Genomic DNA, 14,718 nt, shown 5'->3' with positions numbered 1-14,718 from the left:
CAGCCCCCGTGCCCGCGAGACGCTGGGCCCGCCAACTGCCCCGATTCGAATTCGCATCCTCGCCGCCCAATCGCGGCCGGCGGGGCGGGACGCGCCCCACCTCCCCTCGGCCCTTCCGGCCAATCGCCGAGGCTGCTGTGTTTAAAAAAAAAGTGCGCGCGGCCGGCAGGCGTCGCTCAGGCGCGCTGGGCCAATGGCAGACGGGAGGCGGGGCTTCGGGAGGCGGGGCCTGGGCGGAGCTCGCCACCTGCGCTTTCCCTGACCCTCGCTGAGCGCCGGGGGGGCGTGGCTGCGGGCGGGGGGCGTGTCCTCCCGCGGGAGCCCCGCCCCGTCGGCGGCCGGTTCGGCCCCGCCCCCTGGCGGCCCCTCAGTCGGTGCCGGTCTGGGCGCGGCGGCCGGTGCGCTCCGCTCGCTCCCCGGGGACGTGCCGCGATGAAGGCAGGCGGTGAGTGCCGGCCAGCCCGTGGGGGTACCGCTCCCTCCCTCCGCATCGCCTCCGAGGCGGCCTTTCCCCGCGCCGGGCCCCTCCTGAGGGGGCTCTGAGGTGGCTCTGGGGGCGGGAGGGCCGCGCCGCGGGGGAGCGGGGCCTGAGGGGCCGCCGGGGATGGCAACGGCTGCGGCGGCCGGCGGCGACTCGGCGGGGCCCGCCGAAATTCAAACGGCGGCGGCGGGGGGCGGTGCGGACCGCGCGGGGCCAGGGGGGGCCATGTCCCAGGGGGGGTGGTGTGCGGGGCAGCCGCGCTCAAAGGGAGGAAGAAGCGGTTTTTGCTCTCAGGGTGGCACAGGCTGCCCAGGGCGGGCGCGGAGCCTCCGGCCCCGGCCCCAGCGCGGGTGTCCCGGGCAGCCCGCTGTTCCCTCGGGCAGGGCGTCTGGGCTGCGTGGGCTCCCGGGGTCTTTACCAGCCTAAACCGCTCTGGTTTTGTGAAGCGACACATCGAAAATGTCCCTGTGCCGCTTCCTGTCTTTCGAAATCGAATTTTCTCTTCCCCGAGCTGCCCAAGAACCCCGTACTCCCCAGGCATTCCCACGTTCATACAGGCATAACGGGCACACCGGGGTGGCAGGCCATTTATTTTTCATAGCAACAATACTGCTGAAGTTTGCTCCAGAAAGTGGAAGAGGATGCGAAGGGTAGCAGTGTTCTGCCTTGCACACATAAAAAAGTTTTTATTTTCACGGGGATAGCTTTTCTTAATCAAAGACAGGTAACGGTTAAGGTGTGTGCTACTGGTGAGATGTTGGATGTTATTTTCTATCAGGTGGGTGGTTCCTTTCATTAAACCTGTTCCTATATGCACTTGTAGGAACAGAAAAACCTTATTAGCGCAGTGGTGGTCATTGAACCCCTTAGGAATCTGCAGGCTCCTTGTAAGGATCCTGCTGAAAACCCATGTAATCTTCCCTTTGCAAACTGAAAAACCTGAATTGAGTAATTGAGTCTGATGCAGCAGCTTCATTTTGAACAAGTTGCCTGTAAATTTGGCTTTGTCTGCGCAGCCTATAAGTCTGGAGACATCCTGGTTCTGTGGGCTGGCATGCTCAGAGAGAGGAGGGTGTAACTGGTCAGTCCGTACGTTTCTTCCATTCACTGCAGCTGGAAAGAGCTGTTGCTCTTATCATCTCAAAGAGAAATGCAATGCGTTGCTTCACCATCTCTCACTCAAGTTGTGTGTGAAGAATTGGAGATTAGTATAAGATCATGAGGTTTCCCATATGTTAGGTTATAACCAGAAGTTAAGCACATAAAGTAGAAGAGCAGGTGAAAGGGGAAAAATAATCACGGAGAAAAATATTTGCCCTGTTAAAATTCTCTGTCTTCACCATGACTTTTCAGCCGCCTTCTACTTTCATTGTAAGAAATTTGAGAGCTGCATCGTTCTCTCAGCTTGTGCCTTTGACCCTATAATACAGTGAGACTATAGAGCTCTGACTTGGTTTACTTCATAGATAATATGTGGTTATTTGGTATATGTATTATACTACTACTTTGACTATTGTTTTTATTTAAGTCAAAAAACCTTCAAGCTAGAAATGAACCAGTGAAAATAGGGTAAGCAATGCTGGCACATGCATGTTGCGCGGTATTGGGCTCTGTAGAGGAGTCTATGTCTTTTTATTAAACTTTTAAAGAAAAAAATCAATAAATAAAATTCCCAAGTATAATCTATTTGTATAAGACTTCAACTAGATTTGAAAAATACAACCAAGAAATCTTGTGTAATAAAGACAGAGGCCCTTATGTGGCCCTTTAATTTGTGTGACTCAAGCTGTCACTGCAGAAATTACGTTTTTTGAGCACTCATGTCTGCAAAGAAAACGTTCAGCCTTTTCCTTGCTCAGAGGTGGGGCTCTGTTGCTTGTATGGCCTGCTCGTGAGAGCTGCAGGAGGCTGATGTGAAGACGAGCAGCGCTGGCATCTCTGTGTGGTAGGGCTCTGAGAGCTTCAGCATGAGCTGGGATTGATGCGGGTCCTCCTACCCAAGCATTGCTCTGTGAGGGGGATCCTTTGCTGCCACTTGTGGGCTGGAAGTGGGGAATGTGCTTTTTTTTCTTCCTAGCACCTTTCAGTGGTTTCAGTTTCTGCTGTTTGTTAGTCAGACTGTGGTGGGTGTTGGAGGCCAGGTCCTTGGTGGCAGCCCAAATGCTGCGCTGTCCCCAGGAGGTGGAAAAGGGATTGGGTTTTCTACCGTGGAGTCTCTACCAGTGAGCAGTGCTTGTGCTTTTCTTCGTTTTGCCTCATCTGTTAGAACACTTTCCTCTCTTGGCAAATGCAGCGAAGGTAAGCTCTATCTTAAGGAGGAACAGAAGATGTAGGTGCCTTAGTCTGTGAATGCTGAAACTTAAAAAAAAAAAAAAAAAAGGGCTTCCTGGTTCTTAGGGGTCTTCCACAAGCACCCCTGGCAGCAGCTGGCTGCTGAGAGAGATGGGCTTTTGGCTTGGGCTGATTTGGGGGGCCCTAACTTCCTCATCTGCCTGGTCATGTTCCAAGGACTGCCGTCAGCTGAGAAGAAAATGCTGGGGCACGGGGGAGGTAAATGAAGCTGTAGTAGTGACATTTTAACTAAACACAGTCAGATGATGGAGTGAGGGCATGGAGGGGTTCTCCTTGATGAAGAAGACTTGAGCATGAGCCATCCCTTCTGAGCCTCTTAGCTTAATTGACTAAATTGAACGAGTCACTTAATGCTTTGTGGTTTAGTCTTACAGCATTATGTGACACGTGCTAAATCTCTCTATGATTAATATGTTTTGAGAGGTGTCCTATGCTGCAATAAAGAGATACTCAAGTAAAGATGTGTTTCTGCGTGTGTACGCTCTGCAGTGCCTTTTTTCCTCATACTGTTCCATCCCTAACTGAGGTGTCCCATGTTTTTGTTTTCCAGTGATTCACTGTAGGTGTTCCAGGTGTTTTTCTTTCCCTTCAAAGCGAAGGATAAGAAAACGGCCCCGAGTTCTGACGTTATTAAGTCTGCCCGAGGACGTTCTTTTTCATGTTCTGAAAGGCCTTCCTGCTGAGGACATCCTCTCTGTCAGAGCTGTGAGTCTGCTACTACTTCCCCTCTGTCGCGCCGGGGCTGAGCTCTACCATTAGGAGCCAGGACTGCACACAGACAAGGCTGCTTCTCCTGTCAGAGCAGACCTGAAGAAAACCAAAGAATACATGCAGTAATTAATTAGATTTTTGCTATCCCAGTATTTGAGTGCTCTCTGTAAATTTTCTGTGGGAATTGTCCTGCTGGATCACCTGACCAAATTAGTTCAGTTTGGCATCTCTTGCCTTAAGGATGATTAGGCAGGTAACAAGTTGTGATTAACTTGTGATTAATTAGTTACCTATCTAAAATTAGATCGCAAAGGACTATTTTTCTGTCGGTCCCTTTATTTTAGTATTTATTATTTTACGCAGGTGCACTCACATCTTAAATACCTTGTGGATAATCATGCTAGTGTTTGGGCATGTGCAAGTTTCCAAGAAATATGGCCTTCTCCAAACAATCTGAAGATGTTTGAAAGGTAAGCTTTAGGAATTAAATTTGTCTGACATTGTAAAAGAGCCTGTTTGAAGGTGGATATAGAATTCTAATCAGTCCTCGCTGTAAGTGGGGGATCTGACTTTCCCTTTTGTAGAAGCCTTTGCTTAGGGTGATGAAGAATTGTTGATTTCATGTCTAAGCTGCAGCTTATAACCACTGTCTCTTCAACTGGAGCAGGGCCCCTTGCATATACCCAAGTTATTTATCTTTAAGGGCATTAATATTCCATATTGAAACATGGCACATTAACTAACGTCTGTTACTGGTGCTGCCATATGAGTGTGCAAGTGAGATCAGAGGCTCAAGAGTGTAACCATATTTCTGAGTTGGTTTGGTCACTTCTTGTGCAAACCACTGTATTGAAAATCAGGTAAATGTCAGCACTGAAATGAGTGAAGTTTGAAAGGTAAATCTGCTTAAAAAGGATAGAGAATGTCTTTTTATCCATCTGACTTGAAGGGGATTTGTCAGCTTAAATGTCACTATAAGTTTTGCTTTTGACAATTGCTTCTTTGATGCATCTATTATGTTATTTCTGAAGAAGACTTCTATGCACACCTGAGTTTGGGAGGGAGGAGCGCAAGGGCTTGATGCACGTCCTTGAGGCTATGAGAACCAAAACTGTGTTATTGCATTCTGGCGTTGGGGATGTTGCATGGGAATGGGAAACAGTTCCAATGAATTGTCAAATTTTCTTGTGTACGAAAGGGTTGCAGCGAGAAAAGCCTCAGCATAGCTTGTGTTTAACTTGTGATGTGAAAGCACATATGCGCTTACGGTCGGTGACCACCAAATTCACAGCCTGCCCTCCACTAAGTGACTTGTTTGAGGCTGTGGGCCTGGAAGCACCTACCGATTTCAACCTCGAGTATCTTCTCTGTTTCCCGTTCAGGGCTGCTGAAAGGGGTAACTTTGAAGCTGCTGTGAAGCTGGGGATAGCATACCTGTACAATGAAGGCTGTAAGTGTGGAAACTTGTGCTCGGGTTTCAGGGGAAGATGGCACGATGGAAGGAAATGTAGATGAGCTAAAGGCTTATTTATGGATACAGATCAGGCCAATTGTCTCATCATAAAGTTGGCACTTTCACTGTCTACTTGCAAAGCCGTAAGTGCAGAGCCAGCTTGCTGCCCTCAGTGTGTGGTCAGGTCTCATTTACTACCATGTCTCTTCAGTTTTACCTTTCAGTGCAGCTTAAGCACTGGCCACTAAACTGCTGGGTGTTAAATATATGTAATATAATATATATATATGCATATATATATGTATAGTGCCTGGCTGTTCTAGAAAAGAAGTCAACGCATAGCTTATGAATTCATGTTTAGAAGTTAGCCTTTGTAAACTTCTGATCCAACTTGGCTACTTACCTAGGCTGATAAATGTAATGAAAAGGGACTGATGATTGCCAGGAGGAGCCTCCTTGCAGAGGGTACTGGCGAGGCAGGTGACTTGCAGACCAATTTATTTGTACACCGACAGGAATTAACATTGCTTTGAGTGTTGGTATTTGCAGAACACCCCCCATCACTTAGGGTTATGTGTTCTTAAAGACTGGTTGTAGTAAGATTATTTTTTTCTTCTTTTGCCATCTCCATGATTTCCAAACCTCTAAAGGAAAGACACTGTTCAGTCTTTTCCTGATTGTATCCTATTGTCTGTCTTGGCCTGATTAAACTCCAAGCACACACTGTGAATAAACTCTGATTTTTCACCTCTCTTTTTCGTTCAGTGTCCATCTCCGACGAGGGTCGTGCAGAAGTGAATGGATTAAAGGCATCTCACTTCTTCAGTCTGGCGGAGCGTTTGAATGTGTGCGCAGCCCCATTTATCTGGCTTTTTATCCGTCCTCCCTGGTCCTTGAGTGGAAGCTGTTGTAAAGCTGTGGTCTATGAGAGTCTCAAAGCAGAGTGTCAGTTGGAGAAAGTAAGATTTCTTTCTGCCCTTGACTGTAACCATAGGTTAGTAGCTGCATCTAGTTCTTTTGGAAAAAATATTTCTGTTTCCCTGAGGAGCTCCTATGCTTTTGTTGCTAAAATGACTGTGGATCAATCATTTTAATGAATTTATTGCCACACTATACTTGATATATTATGAGCGCCGGAGGCCTGTATTGCCTCTTCTGAGAGATTCAGTACTATCTCAAAGATAACAAAACATTGAGAAAAGCAAGGAGGAGGAATGATTGAAAGGCAAACAAAACTGTAGTCTGGAATTACTATCAAAAATTACTGATATTATTTGTTTAACTACTTTATCTTAATGCTTTCTTCAGGCTCAAAAAGGATCTATTCTCCATTGCTTGGCTAAGGTCTTGAGTCTCTTTGAGGTGAGCAGTGTTTCTGACTTCATGTGTTTGCGTACTTTTTTGGTGACGCTCATGCTACTTACTTTGATTTTTTTTAAAAAAAGAAATAAATCAGCCAAATGCTCTTATATTCCTCAAATGGCCTAGCAATTTGTGTTCTTATGAGTTTAATTTACTGGTTGTTTAAAGGAACATTATTGACTCAGTTTATTGAATTTTACACAATTAAAATAATTTTGGCTTGATCATGGGCTTGCGGTGTGCCCAGGTCTCAAAGGAAGCCTTCCAGTCATAATGCATATTAAAAAAAATATATAAATAAATAAGCCCTCAGTGGCAAGGAAGCCAAAAAGCTTTTGTCTAGCTGAGGAAAACCCCTAACCGCTTTCTGAGCCTGGATCTTCAAATGCCAGCGCTGGGTGGATGTGGGAGCCCCCAGGGGCTCGCACACAGGGGAGCGAGGGGACTCGCGAACAGTTAATTCCACTCTGTAGCTGGTCTGTATCTGCTGTAGCGTTGGCGTCTGGCACCCAGTTGGCTGGACAGCAAAAATACTGTCGTGCCTTTTGTCCTTAGGATGAAGAAAAAAGAAAAGAATCCCTTGAAATGTTTGAAGAATCTTCAAAGCAGGGTTGTTTAAACAGCTCCTACCTCCTTTGGGAAAGTAACAGAAAGGCTGCTGTAAGTAGTATGTTTTTGTCTCAAAACAACTTTTTTCACTGTAACTTGTGGACCTCTGTTATGTGCAGTGAACACACACAGAACGAAATTGCTGTTCCTCAGATACGGGAGGAATTCAGGAGAAATTCCTGTTCCTCCTTCTTCATGAACAAGGAGAGAACTCTCTCAAATGAGCTTTGGTGTCTGCCTTGATGTTTGAAGCAAATGAGTCTATGAGCAGTTGTAGTCGAGGTGCAAGCAGAAGTTCTTTATACGAACTGCTAAAGGGATAGGCACTACTGGCTAGTAATGGAACAGCTCACTTGGGAACAGGAGCGGGGAGATTGTCACTAATAAATCTGCCAAAGCTCTCATGCTGGAATCCTGAGTGACCCGTCTCATTTCCTGTGAGACCTTGGGTGAGAACTGAGGAAAGTTTCTTAAAAACAACATTGTCGTCATGATGAGAAACAGCCTGGTTGCTGAAATAATAGATGTACACACAGGCAGTGGGATTTTTTCTGGATATTAGTACTACAATCCTTCTGTTTGTTGTGTAAAGGTAATGGTTTTTGAAATCTGTTTACATTTTTCTGCAGATGTCAGATCCTGGCAGATACCTCCAAAGTCTCAGGAAGCTACGGGACTATGCAGCGAAGGGCTGCTGGGAAGCACAGGTAAGCCTGACTTTTCCCAGCAAAACTTTGCATTTGGTCTTTCCTATGCTGTCATTGCAGGCTTAGACTCCTCTCTTTACAAGCAGGGTCAAAATTGCTGAAAAATATCTGTATTTACTCTGCAGTTCCCCCTTTTTTGCAAAAAACTGCATATCTGTGGTACAACCTGCGTGAGGATGCATCTTTTGATGGACTTAAAAGCCGAGCCCCAAATAATGCGTGCATCCAACATTTAAGCCAAACTAAGAAATACCGATTCTGTTACCTCTCAAGTAGTTTGTTGCGTTCAGCCTCTGTTTTCAGCAGGAAAACTACGGGACCATCCTGTGCTGCTTTAGTTTGCATTTGGCAAAAAAAAAAAACCAAACAAACCCCAAACCAACTTTCTTTCGTGTTTTCTCTACTACAGATAGCTTTAGCCAAAGCTTGTGGGAATGGAAACCAACTAGGATTAGAAGCAAAGTCTTCCAGTGAAGTGGTGTCTCAAATCTTTCAAGCTTCCCTTCCTATCAGCAAGCAAAGTATCTTCACTGTGCAGAAAGGAATGAATGAAACAATGAGGTAAGAACTGAGACCCAGGAGTAAGGCCACACAGCAGAAACCATTGCCTATTGCCCTCTACAGATGTAGAGGGAAAAAAATTTAGAATGAGGTCTGTTGGAGGATGGAATTTTTTGCTTTAGTCTTCTGCGATGCGTTATGTGCAATCAGAGAAACACATGACACTGCAAAGAGGAAATTTTAGAGCCCATATTTCAAGCCCTGATGAAGAACCGAAACGAGGTGCGTGAGGTTTTCTTTGGACTGTAAGGTCTGGCATCTGTCAAGACTAACAAGTTCTTCAAGAACTAGAGACACTGTTTGAGTTGGAGTTATAGCCACCCTCTAGTTACCTTAGGTGGCCTTTAACCTCCTAATTGATACGCCCTACCCTTTCCTTATGCAAGTGCCTATTATAGGATAGTTTCTAATTCTACTTCACAGACAACTTAAGATGACTGTTGACCCTTCAGAGGATAACAGACCTCTGGTTGCAAATCCTTGTCTTGGTGCAATGTGTCATTTTTCTGAAAATTCTTTTGGTGAAATTTCTTGCCTTGGAGTTCTTGAGTGGAGAAGGGACTGGGTAACTCGGCATGGGCAGAGTGTTCAGCATGGGTTTGAATGGCTTCTCACTGCATTTATTGTGTCTCTCTCTTTCCTGTCTAGGTACATCCTGATTGATTGGCTGGTAGAAGTGGCTACCATGAAAGACTTTTCTAGCCTATGCCTTCACATGACAGTAGGATGCGTGGATCGTTATTTGAAGCTGAGACCTGTACCTCGGGCTCGACTCCAACTTTTGGGAATAGCCTGCATGGTCATTTGCACACGGTAGGAGTTCTGACTGGTGAACAGAGGTGGTTATTGTGATCATCCAAATTAATTTCTGCAGCTCAAGCTTTGCTTTTTTTTCTTTTTTTTTTTTTTTTCCTGTACTTGCTAGTAATAATACTGGAAAGAATCTTTGGCTTCCTTCTACATGGACTGTTGCTTGAGCTGTATTCACATACAAACACAGTCTCTATAAATGAGACACAAAACGTAATTCCTTGAACAGGTTTTAAATATGAAAAAACTCCATAGTGGTGGATTGGTCTAAATGCAAGGTCTAAATAGAAGACTGAAGTCTTTCATGCCATATTACCCTGTAGGGAACAACTGCGGCGGTGGTGTTACCTAGTTTAATCTGTTATGCTCAGATGAACTGCATGGTGTGATGGAAAATTATTCTTCTATGTTAGTTTCCTTAACATCTTGCACCTTAACCTAGGAGAGGTCTCATAAATAAGGAATTAGGAACATTCTAGGAGGCAATTCCAGCTTAAAGATGAAATAAATAAAAAAGCTGCTGTTCTTTCTTTCCTGGACTGTACCTGGGAAAGGACCTTATAAAGTTGTTTAACTCTTTGGTCATCTTGGGTGCATTTATCTGCCACAAAAACATTAGTGCACAAGTGCACAAATTCCCTTTCTTCTGCAGCTAACTGTTAATGTTATTTCATGTTGCAGTTTCATCAGCAAAGAGATCTTGACAATACGGGAAGCTGTGTGGCTAACAGACAACACGTACAAATATGAAGACTTGGTCAGAATGATGGGTGAGATCATTTCTGCCCTAGAAGGAAAGATAAGGGTGAGTTTGAAAAGCAGATGGAATATTTCATGCCTTGGGCTGCTACTGAAGTCAGGCTAGTGTAATTAGCACTACTTCTTATCCAAGATGCTGGGTTTCTGTGCGAGTGTTCTCAGTCAGCTGTGGAGACCATGCACATTTCAAAGCATGCAGATACAAAACCTTCTGCCTTTCTGTAGAGATTAAAACTTAACTTTTAAGAGGCCATTTATTCTTTCACTGGAGAATGTTTCTGTCAGTGCAGTAGTTAAAAAACCAAGCAAACAAAAAAAACGTAATGTAAAGAAAACAGTATCTCCTGGAAACAACTGTTCTAAATACTTGGTGCTCGTGTCCTATTGCCAACCTCTGTTCTCCTTTATGCACTAGATACCAACCATTGTGGACTACAAAGAAGTATTGTCAAATGTGGTCTCGTTGGAGAGAAGAACTCTTCACCTTTACAGCTTCATTTGTGAACTGTCCCTCTTAAACACCAGCCTTTGTGTGTATTCCCCAGCTCAGCTGGCTGCTGCAGCGCTGCTGCTGGCTAAGATACTACACAGGCAAGGTAAGGAACCCTACCTTAAGTGGCACTGCAGCGTGGTATGTCAGTCTGCCTTGTCTTTTTAGGGAGCCTTTGGGGTATTTTTGGTGTTATTTTGTCTTTAGGCAAGATGTCCCAGTCACTTGGCTGGGTGAGGGGGCAGGGAGAAGAGGGGGACAGGTAGAAGACTTCAGAATGAAGAGTTGAATTCAGTCTGTTTTACCTCTTTATAGCTATGAGGAACAAGAGTATTAGCATCAGACTATGCAAGCTTTGTGATTAAATGAGACTGAAGATTTCTATACTTGGGTATAACTTCAGTTTGGCAGGTAAACCTGTCCTTGGAGATAATTATGAACTTGAATGAACTATGCATAAGCTTGTAAAGATCATGCTTATTGCAGGGGCGGTGGCCTGGGTGACCTTTAAAAGGCCCTTCCAACCTAAACTATTCTATGGTTTATCTGATTAAAAAATAATAATAAAATCTGTCTGATTACAGAACTACCAAGCTTTGTGAATTGGTAATATGTATTTCTTCTCCAGCACACCCCTGGACCAGCCAGCTGTCTGAGTGCACCGGTTTCTCTCTTGAAGACCTGTTGCCCTGTGTGCTAAGCCTCTACCAAAAGTGGTAATAGTTTTGGAACTCTTTTGGGCGGGCGTATGAGTACTTGGATTCCAGCTTTTGCAGACACGCTGCATCTATACAGTCAGTCCTTCCTGATAAAGGAGGTGGCTTTGGGAAACTGGCTTCCTCCCCTCACCACAAGGCACTGAGGTCTGGGGGCCAGTTCAGGGACAGCTGCCCTGTTTCTCACAACTGGTGCTGGCTCTGGGTTACAGAAAATGGGATGCTCCTCAAGGCTTAACAGGTTTCAGCTTGCCAAACAGCACTATTTTCACAAGACTGCAACTGGCTTACTGGTGAGCTTCAGAAGGAGTTACAATACCAAAAGTAGCTTTTTTTTTTTTTTTAAAGAGTACAAGGCAAATATCTTGTTTACCTCAAGGAACAGAAGAGGAGTTAGATCTTCATATGCGTAAAACCAAAGTGTCCTGACTAGCTGCTTAGTGGCTCTGATGAAACACCAACTGCCTTAGCACAGAGCTGAGATGGATGCAGCGAAAGTACTTAAATTGGCAGGTTTTGTTAACATTGTTTCATATAATCCACTCTAAGACTGGGGCTTCAATCTTTTTTTCCAGTTTCCATGACGATGTCCCAAAGGATTATAGGCAGGTGTCCTTAACTGCAGTGAAACAACGATTTGAAGATGAGCGGTATGAAGAAATAGGCAAAGAAAAGGTGGGTGAGCTCTTTGTCTTCATTTGCTGATGTCTGACACCCAGAGCAAAGCTACCATACAGCAGGATGCAGTGAACTTCAAGTAATGGGAAGTGGGTTCTAACTTTAGACTTTAGGAGGAGAGGGTGTCTAAATAAAGGGGTGGCTTTAAATTTGATCTGTGGGCACTATGATTGCTCTGGTCGAGTACATGTGGGAGGAACTCACTGGGAGAGGTTTCTCCTAGAAAAAGAGAAACAGTCTCCTGGCAGAGGGAATCGCATGGTCTAATTCTTACTGGCTTTTTGTTTTTTAGATGATGAGTTACAGCCAGCTCTGTTCGTTGTTGGGTGTGAAACAGGAGGATCCAGAGCCCAGTCCCTTGCACACGAACGTGGTGGAAATTCAGACTTTCCTTAGCTCTCCCTCTGGAAAGAGAACTAAAAGGCTGGTATAACTCACTGCTGTAAAGTCTCTGAGGATTAGCATGAGCCTTTCCTCCTCTCTGGCATCCTGAGGTGTTCCATTCTTAAATATGGTTAATTTTTCTGTGATCATCTTCATTGACATATCTATTAAAAGAGCTGCAAAAGCAGACTTAGCTTTTAATGTGTGACTTCTGGATTCTCTTTCCACAGGAGGAGGGAAGACAGCATTCAGGATGACAGGGGCAGCTTTGTGACTACACCCACAGCAGAGCTCTCCACCCAGGAAGAAAGTCTTCTAGATAACTTCCTAGACTGGAGTTTAGATTCCTGCTCTGGTTATGAAGGTGATCAGGAAAGTGAAGGCGAGAGAGATGGAGATGGTGAGGATTTTATTCTCCTTATAAAAAGCGGAGGAGAGAAATGAAACGGTCTTTTCATCTTTGCTTAAAACTGTTTCTCAGGCAACAGAAGCCTGAACTTTCAGCTGAAGACCAGCTGGAAAAGCTCTCCCCCTTCCCCAGTGGTTATAACTGTTAAACTCTTTTAGAGGTATCTATCTGTTCTCTTTCTACTGCTTCAGCCCATGACAAAGGGTTTTGTAGCCGCTTAGCATTTCAGAGTGAGACTGTTTTCAGATACTCTGATAGTGGACCAACCGTGATGAATGGCCAACTGTGTTAGAAATGCTGTGTTATCTGTTTTGCTGACTCTGGGACTGGCTGTTCATTTTTTTAAACAGCTCTTTGTACTTATCCAAACAGTCAGAGGGGGAAAAAAGTTACTGTTTTAAATGAGGGTGAACTTAGTGCTCTACCCTCCCCTCCATGTGTAAGTAGACATAAGATTTATGCTCTGGCTCTTTTTCTGCTTGGCATTGCCCAAATCCAAACTAACTTTTTTCTTTTATCATCCTGCAGTGACAGGTCCCAGCGGGATCCTGGACGTGACGGTGGTCTATATGGATCCTGCGGAGCACTGCTGTCAGGACTCCAGTGATGAAGACAACCTGGCTGTGGAGTGGTCTGGGCAGGCGGCACTGCTGAGGGAGGCCAAGCCGCCTGATAACACTTGCAGCCTTTCAGCATATCACACCCCCAGAAATCCTAACCTGGAAGGGAGCTCAGGCTACTCTTCCGTCAACAGTGCCAGCCCTACATCTTCTGTAGAAGGCAGCCTTGGAGTACCTCTCAAACCTACCTCAGCACTGTCTCTTGGCAGTGCCATGAACGCGGTGCCATGCCTGCCTCATTACTTGGAATCATGTTTACAGTCAGTCTGCGCTAGGCCTAATGAGGGCAAGTGTGACAGAAGGCAAGTCAAGCGAAAAAATGTGGCAGAACACAGTGAAGAAAGGGTGAACTGGGGCTTCTTAAGCCTCTGATTTCTTCCTGCTCTTTACTTTTCTAGGGTTCCTGGAAACAGTATTTCTGTTGTAGTCATACTGGGATGATAGGGAATAATTGTCAATACCTCCAAAAAGAGCCCTTCCTCTCAACCTTGCCTATGCCTGTCTTTTAATTCTGTAGCTCACTTTGGGCTGTTTCCTTCCTTGATAGCTGCCTTTTTAAAGTATTCCCTATTGTCTAATCCTCTGCAAATTAAGATTCTTCTCCACATAGGAAATTTTATAGCTTATTTTTGTCATACCTCACCAGTTATTCCCTGGTGAGAGAAAAGAACTTGTGTCCCTTGCTTTGCTGAGAGGCCTGGCACTACAAAAGAAAGGAATTGACTTTGGTTGTCAAGTTACTGGATGTAACACTATGCTTGAATTCTTCCACTTGAAAAACCTTTTTGAGGTTGTGTTGCCTTTTCTTTCTGGCCAGGTACTGTCTCACTCAGCTGGTGCTTCCCTCTTCTATGTATATACCACTTGCTGCACTGATACAAGGTTTTTACGGATACAATCAAGGCGTGAACGAAGGCTCACTGCAGGTCTGAGCTCCTTTTTTACCTACCTCGCAGATGGTTTTAAACACCATTTGCTTTGGGCTCTAATTGCCATCTGTCTCCCTTGCCTGAAAACCCCTCCTTCTGTGCCTTAACGCTTCACTGCCCAGTACTACAGTGGGGTGATCTCTGTCAACTGTTGGTCTCTGCTGGAACAGTGGAGTTAAACTGCCACCTCCAGCCTGTAGCTCAATTTCATGTCCTGTCTTGCAGTCTTCCTTGCTATTTCCATTAGTGTCTCCTCAAGTAAAGCACAAATCACTTGAACACTAGAAACTGGCAGTAAGGGAGTAAGGGCAGACAGTTTGTTTTACTGAAAGCCCGAATTTAAGCCTTGCTACTGGCTCCTAATCTATGAGGGCAGCATATGCTTTTCTTATCAACAATGAAACCTGTGCTGCTTCACTAACAGTTTAACCTCAGCCTAGCAAGCCTGGGTTAAAGCTCCTTCAGCCCGTGACCGTTGGGAAAACAACCTCTTTACAAACAGGCACCGAGCACTGAAATACCAAGGTACAAGACTTCTGGGAGATGTTGCTGAATTTAACACTGGAACTGGACTCCATGACTCTTCCTTTGTTTAGAAGTTACTGTGGCAGATGGCAACAGTTCAGATACACACAGTGTAGTGAGTTTTTTATAAAACTTTTTTTAATATAGATGGCTCTTTGTCTT

The 14,718-nt window shown here is 45.0% G+C and overlaps 1 protein-coding gene across 2 annotated transcripts; it reads left to right on the top strand.

Moving 5' to 3' along the window:
- The first annotated feature begins 340 nt into the window (after nucleotides 1-340).
- Nucleotides 341-14,700, top strand: CCNF (cyclin F). 2 transcript variants are annotated; one of them, XM_063343184.1, is made up of 17 exons: nucleotides 341-445; nucleotides 3,384-3,538; nucleotides 3,908-4,014; nucleotides 4,927-4,994; nucleotides 5,763-5,956; nucleotides 6,306-6,359; nucleotides 6,915-7,019; nucleotides 7,598-7,675; nucleotides 8,085-8,236; nucleotides 8,885-9,049; nucleotides 9,728-9,851; nucleotides 10,221-10,401; nucleotides 10,924-11,011; nucleotides 11,587-11,686; nucleotides 11,982-12,112; nucleotides 12,304-12,473; nucleotides 13,011-14,700. In XM_063343184.1, the coding sequence occupies exons 1-17, from the start codon at nucleotides 433-435 to the stop codon at nucleotides 13,472-13,474; spliced, it is 2,349 nt and encodes a 782-aa protein (XP_063199254.1). In that variant the 5' UTR covers nucleotides 341-432; the 3' UTR covers nucleotides 13,475-14,700. The 2 variants fall into 2 exon arrangements, with proteins under 2 accessions (XP_063199254.1, XP_063199253.1); XM_063343183.1 differs by lacking the exons at nucleotides 341-445; nucleotides 3,384-3,538; nucleotides 3,908-4,014 and having other exon boundaries at nucleotides 4,117-4,994.
- The last annotated feature ends 18 nt before the right edge of the window (nucleotides 14,701-14,718 follow it).

This window comes from Chroicocephalus ridibundus, chromosome 8, assembly GCF_963924245.1.
Source record: "Chroicocephalus ridibundus chromosome 8, bChrRid1.1, whole genome shotgun sequence".
Taxonomy (NCBI): Eukaryota; Metazoa; Chordata; class Aves; order Charadriiformes; family Laridae; genus Chroicocephalus; species Chroicocephalus ridibundus.
The sequence above is the reverse complement of the archived record's forward strand: the minus strand, read 5'-3'. Positions and strand labels throughout refer to the sequence as shown.

What these genes read in the sequence shown, in the direction of transcription:
- CCNF (XM_063343183.1), top strand. Translation starts at nt 4,625, where the DNA reads ATGCACGTCCTTGAGGCTATGAGAACCAAAACTGTGTTATTGCATTCT. An exon ending in CAGAGTGTCAGTTGGAGAAA is followed by an intron (nt 5,957 to 6,305) that starts GTAAGATTTCTT and finishes TGCTTTCTTCAG; the next exon opens with GCTCAAAAAGGATCTATTCT. An exon ending in AAAGTAACAGAAAGGCTGCT is followed by an intron (nt 7,020 to 7,597) that starts GTAAGTAGTATG and finishes ATTTTTCTGCAG; the next exon opens with ATGTCAGATCCTGGCAGATA.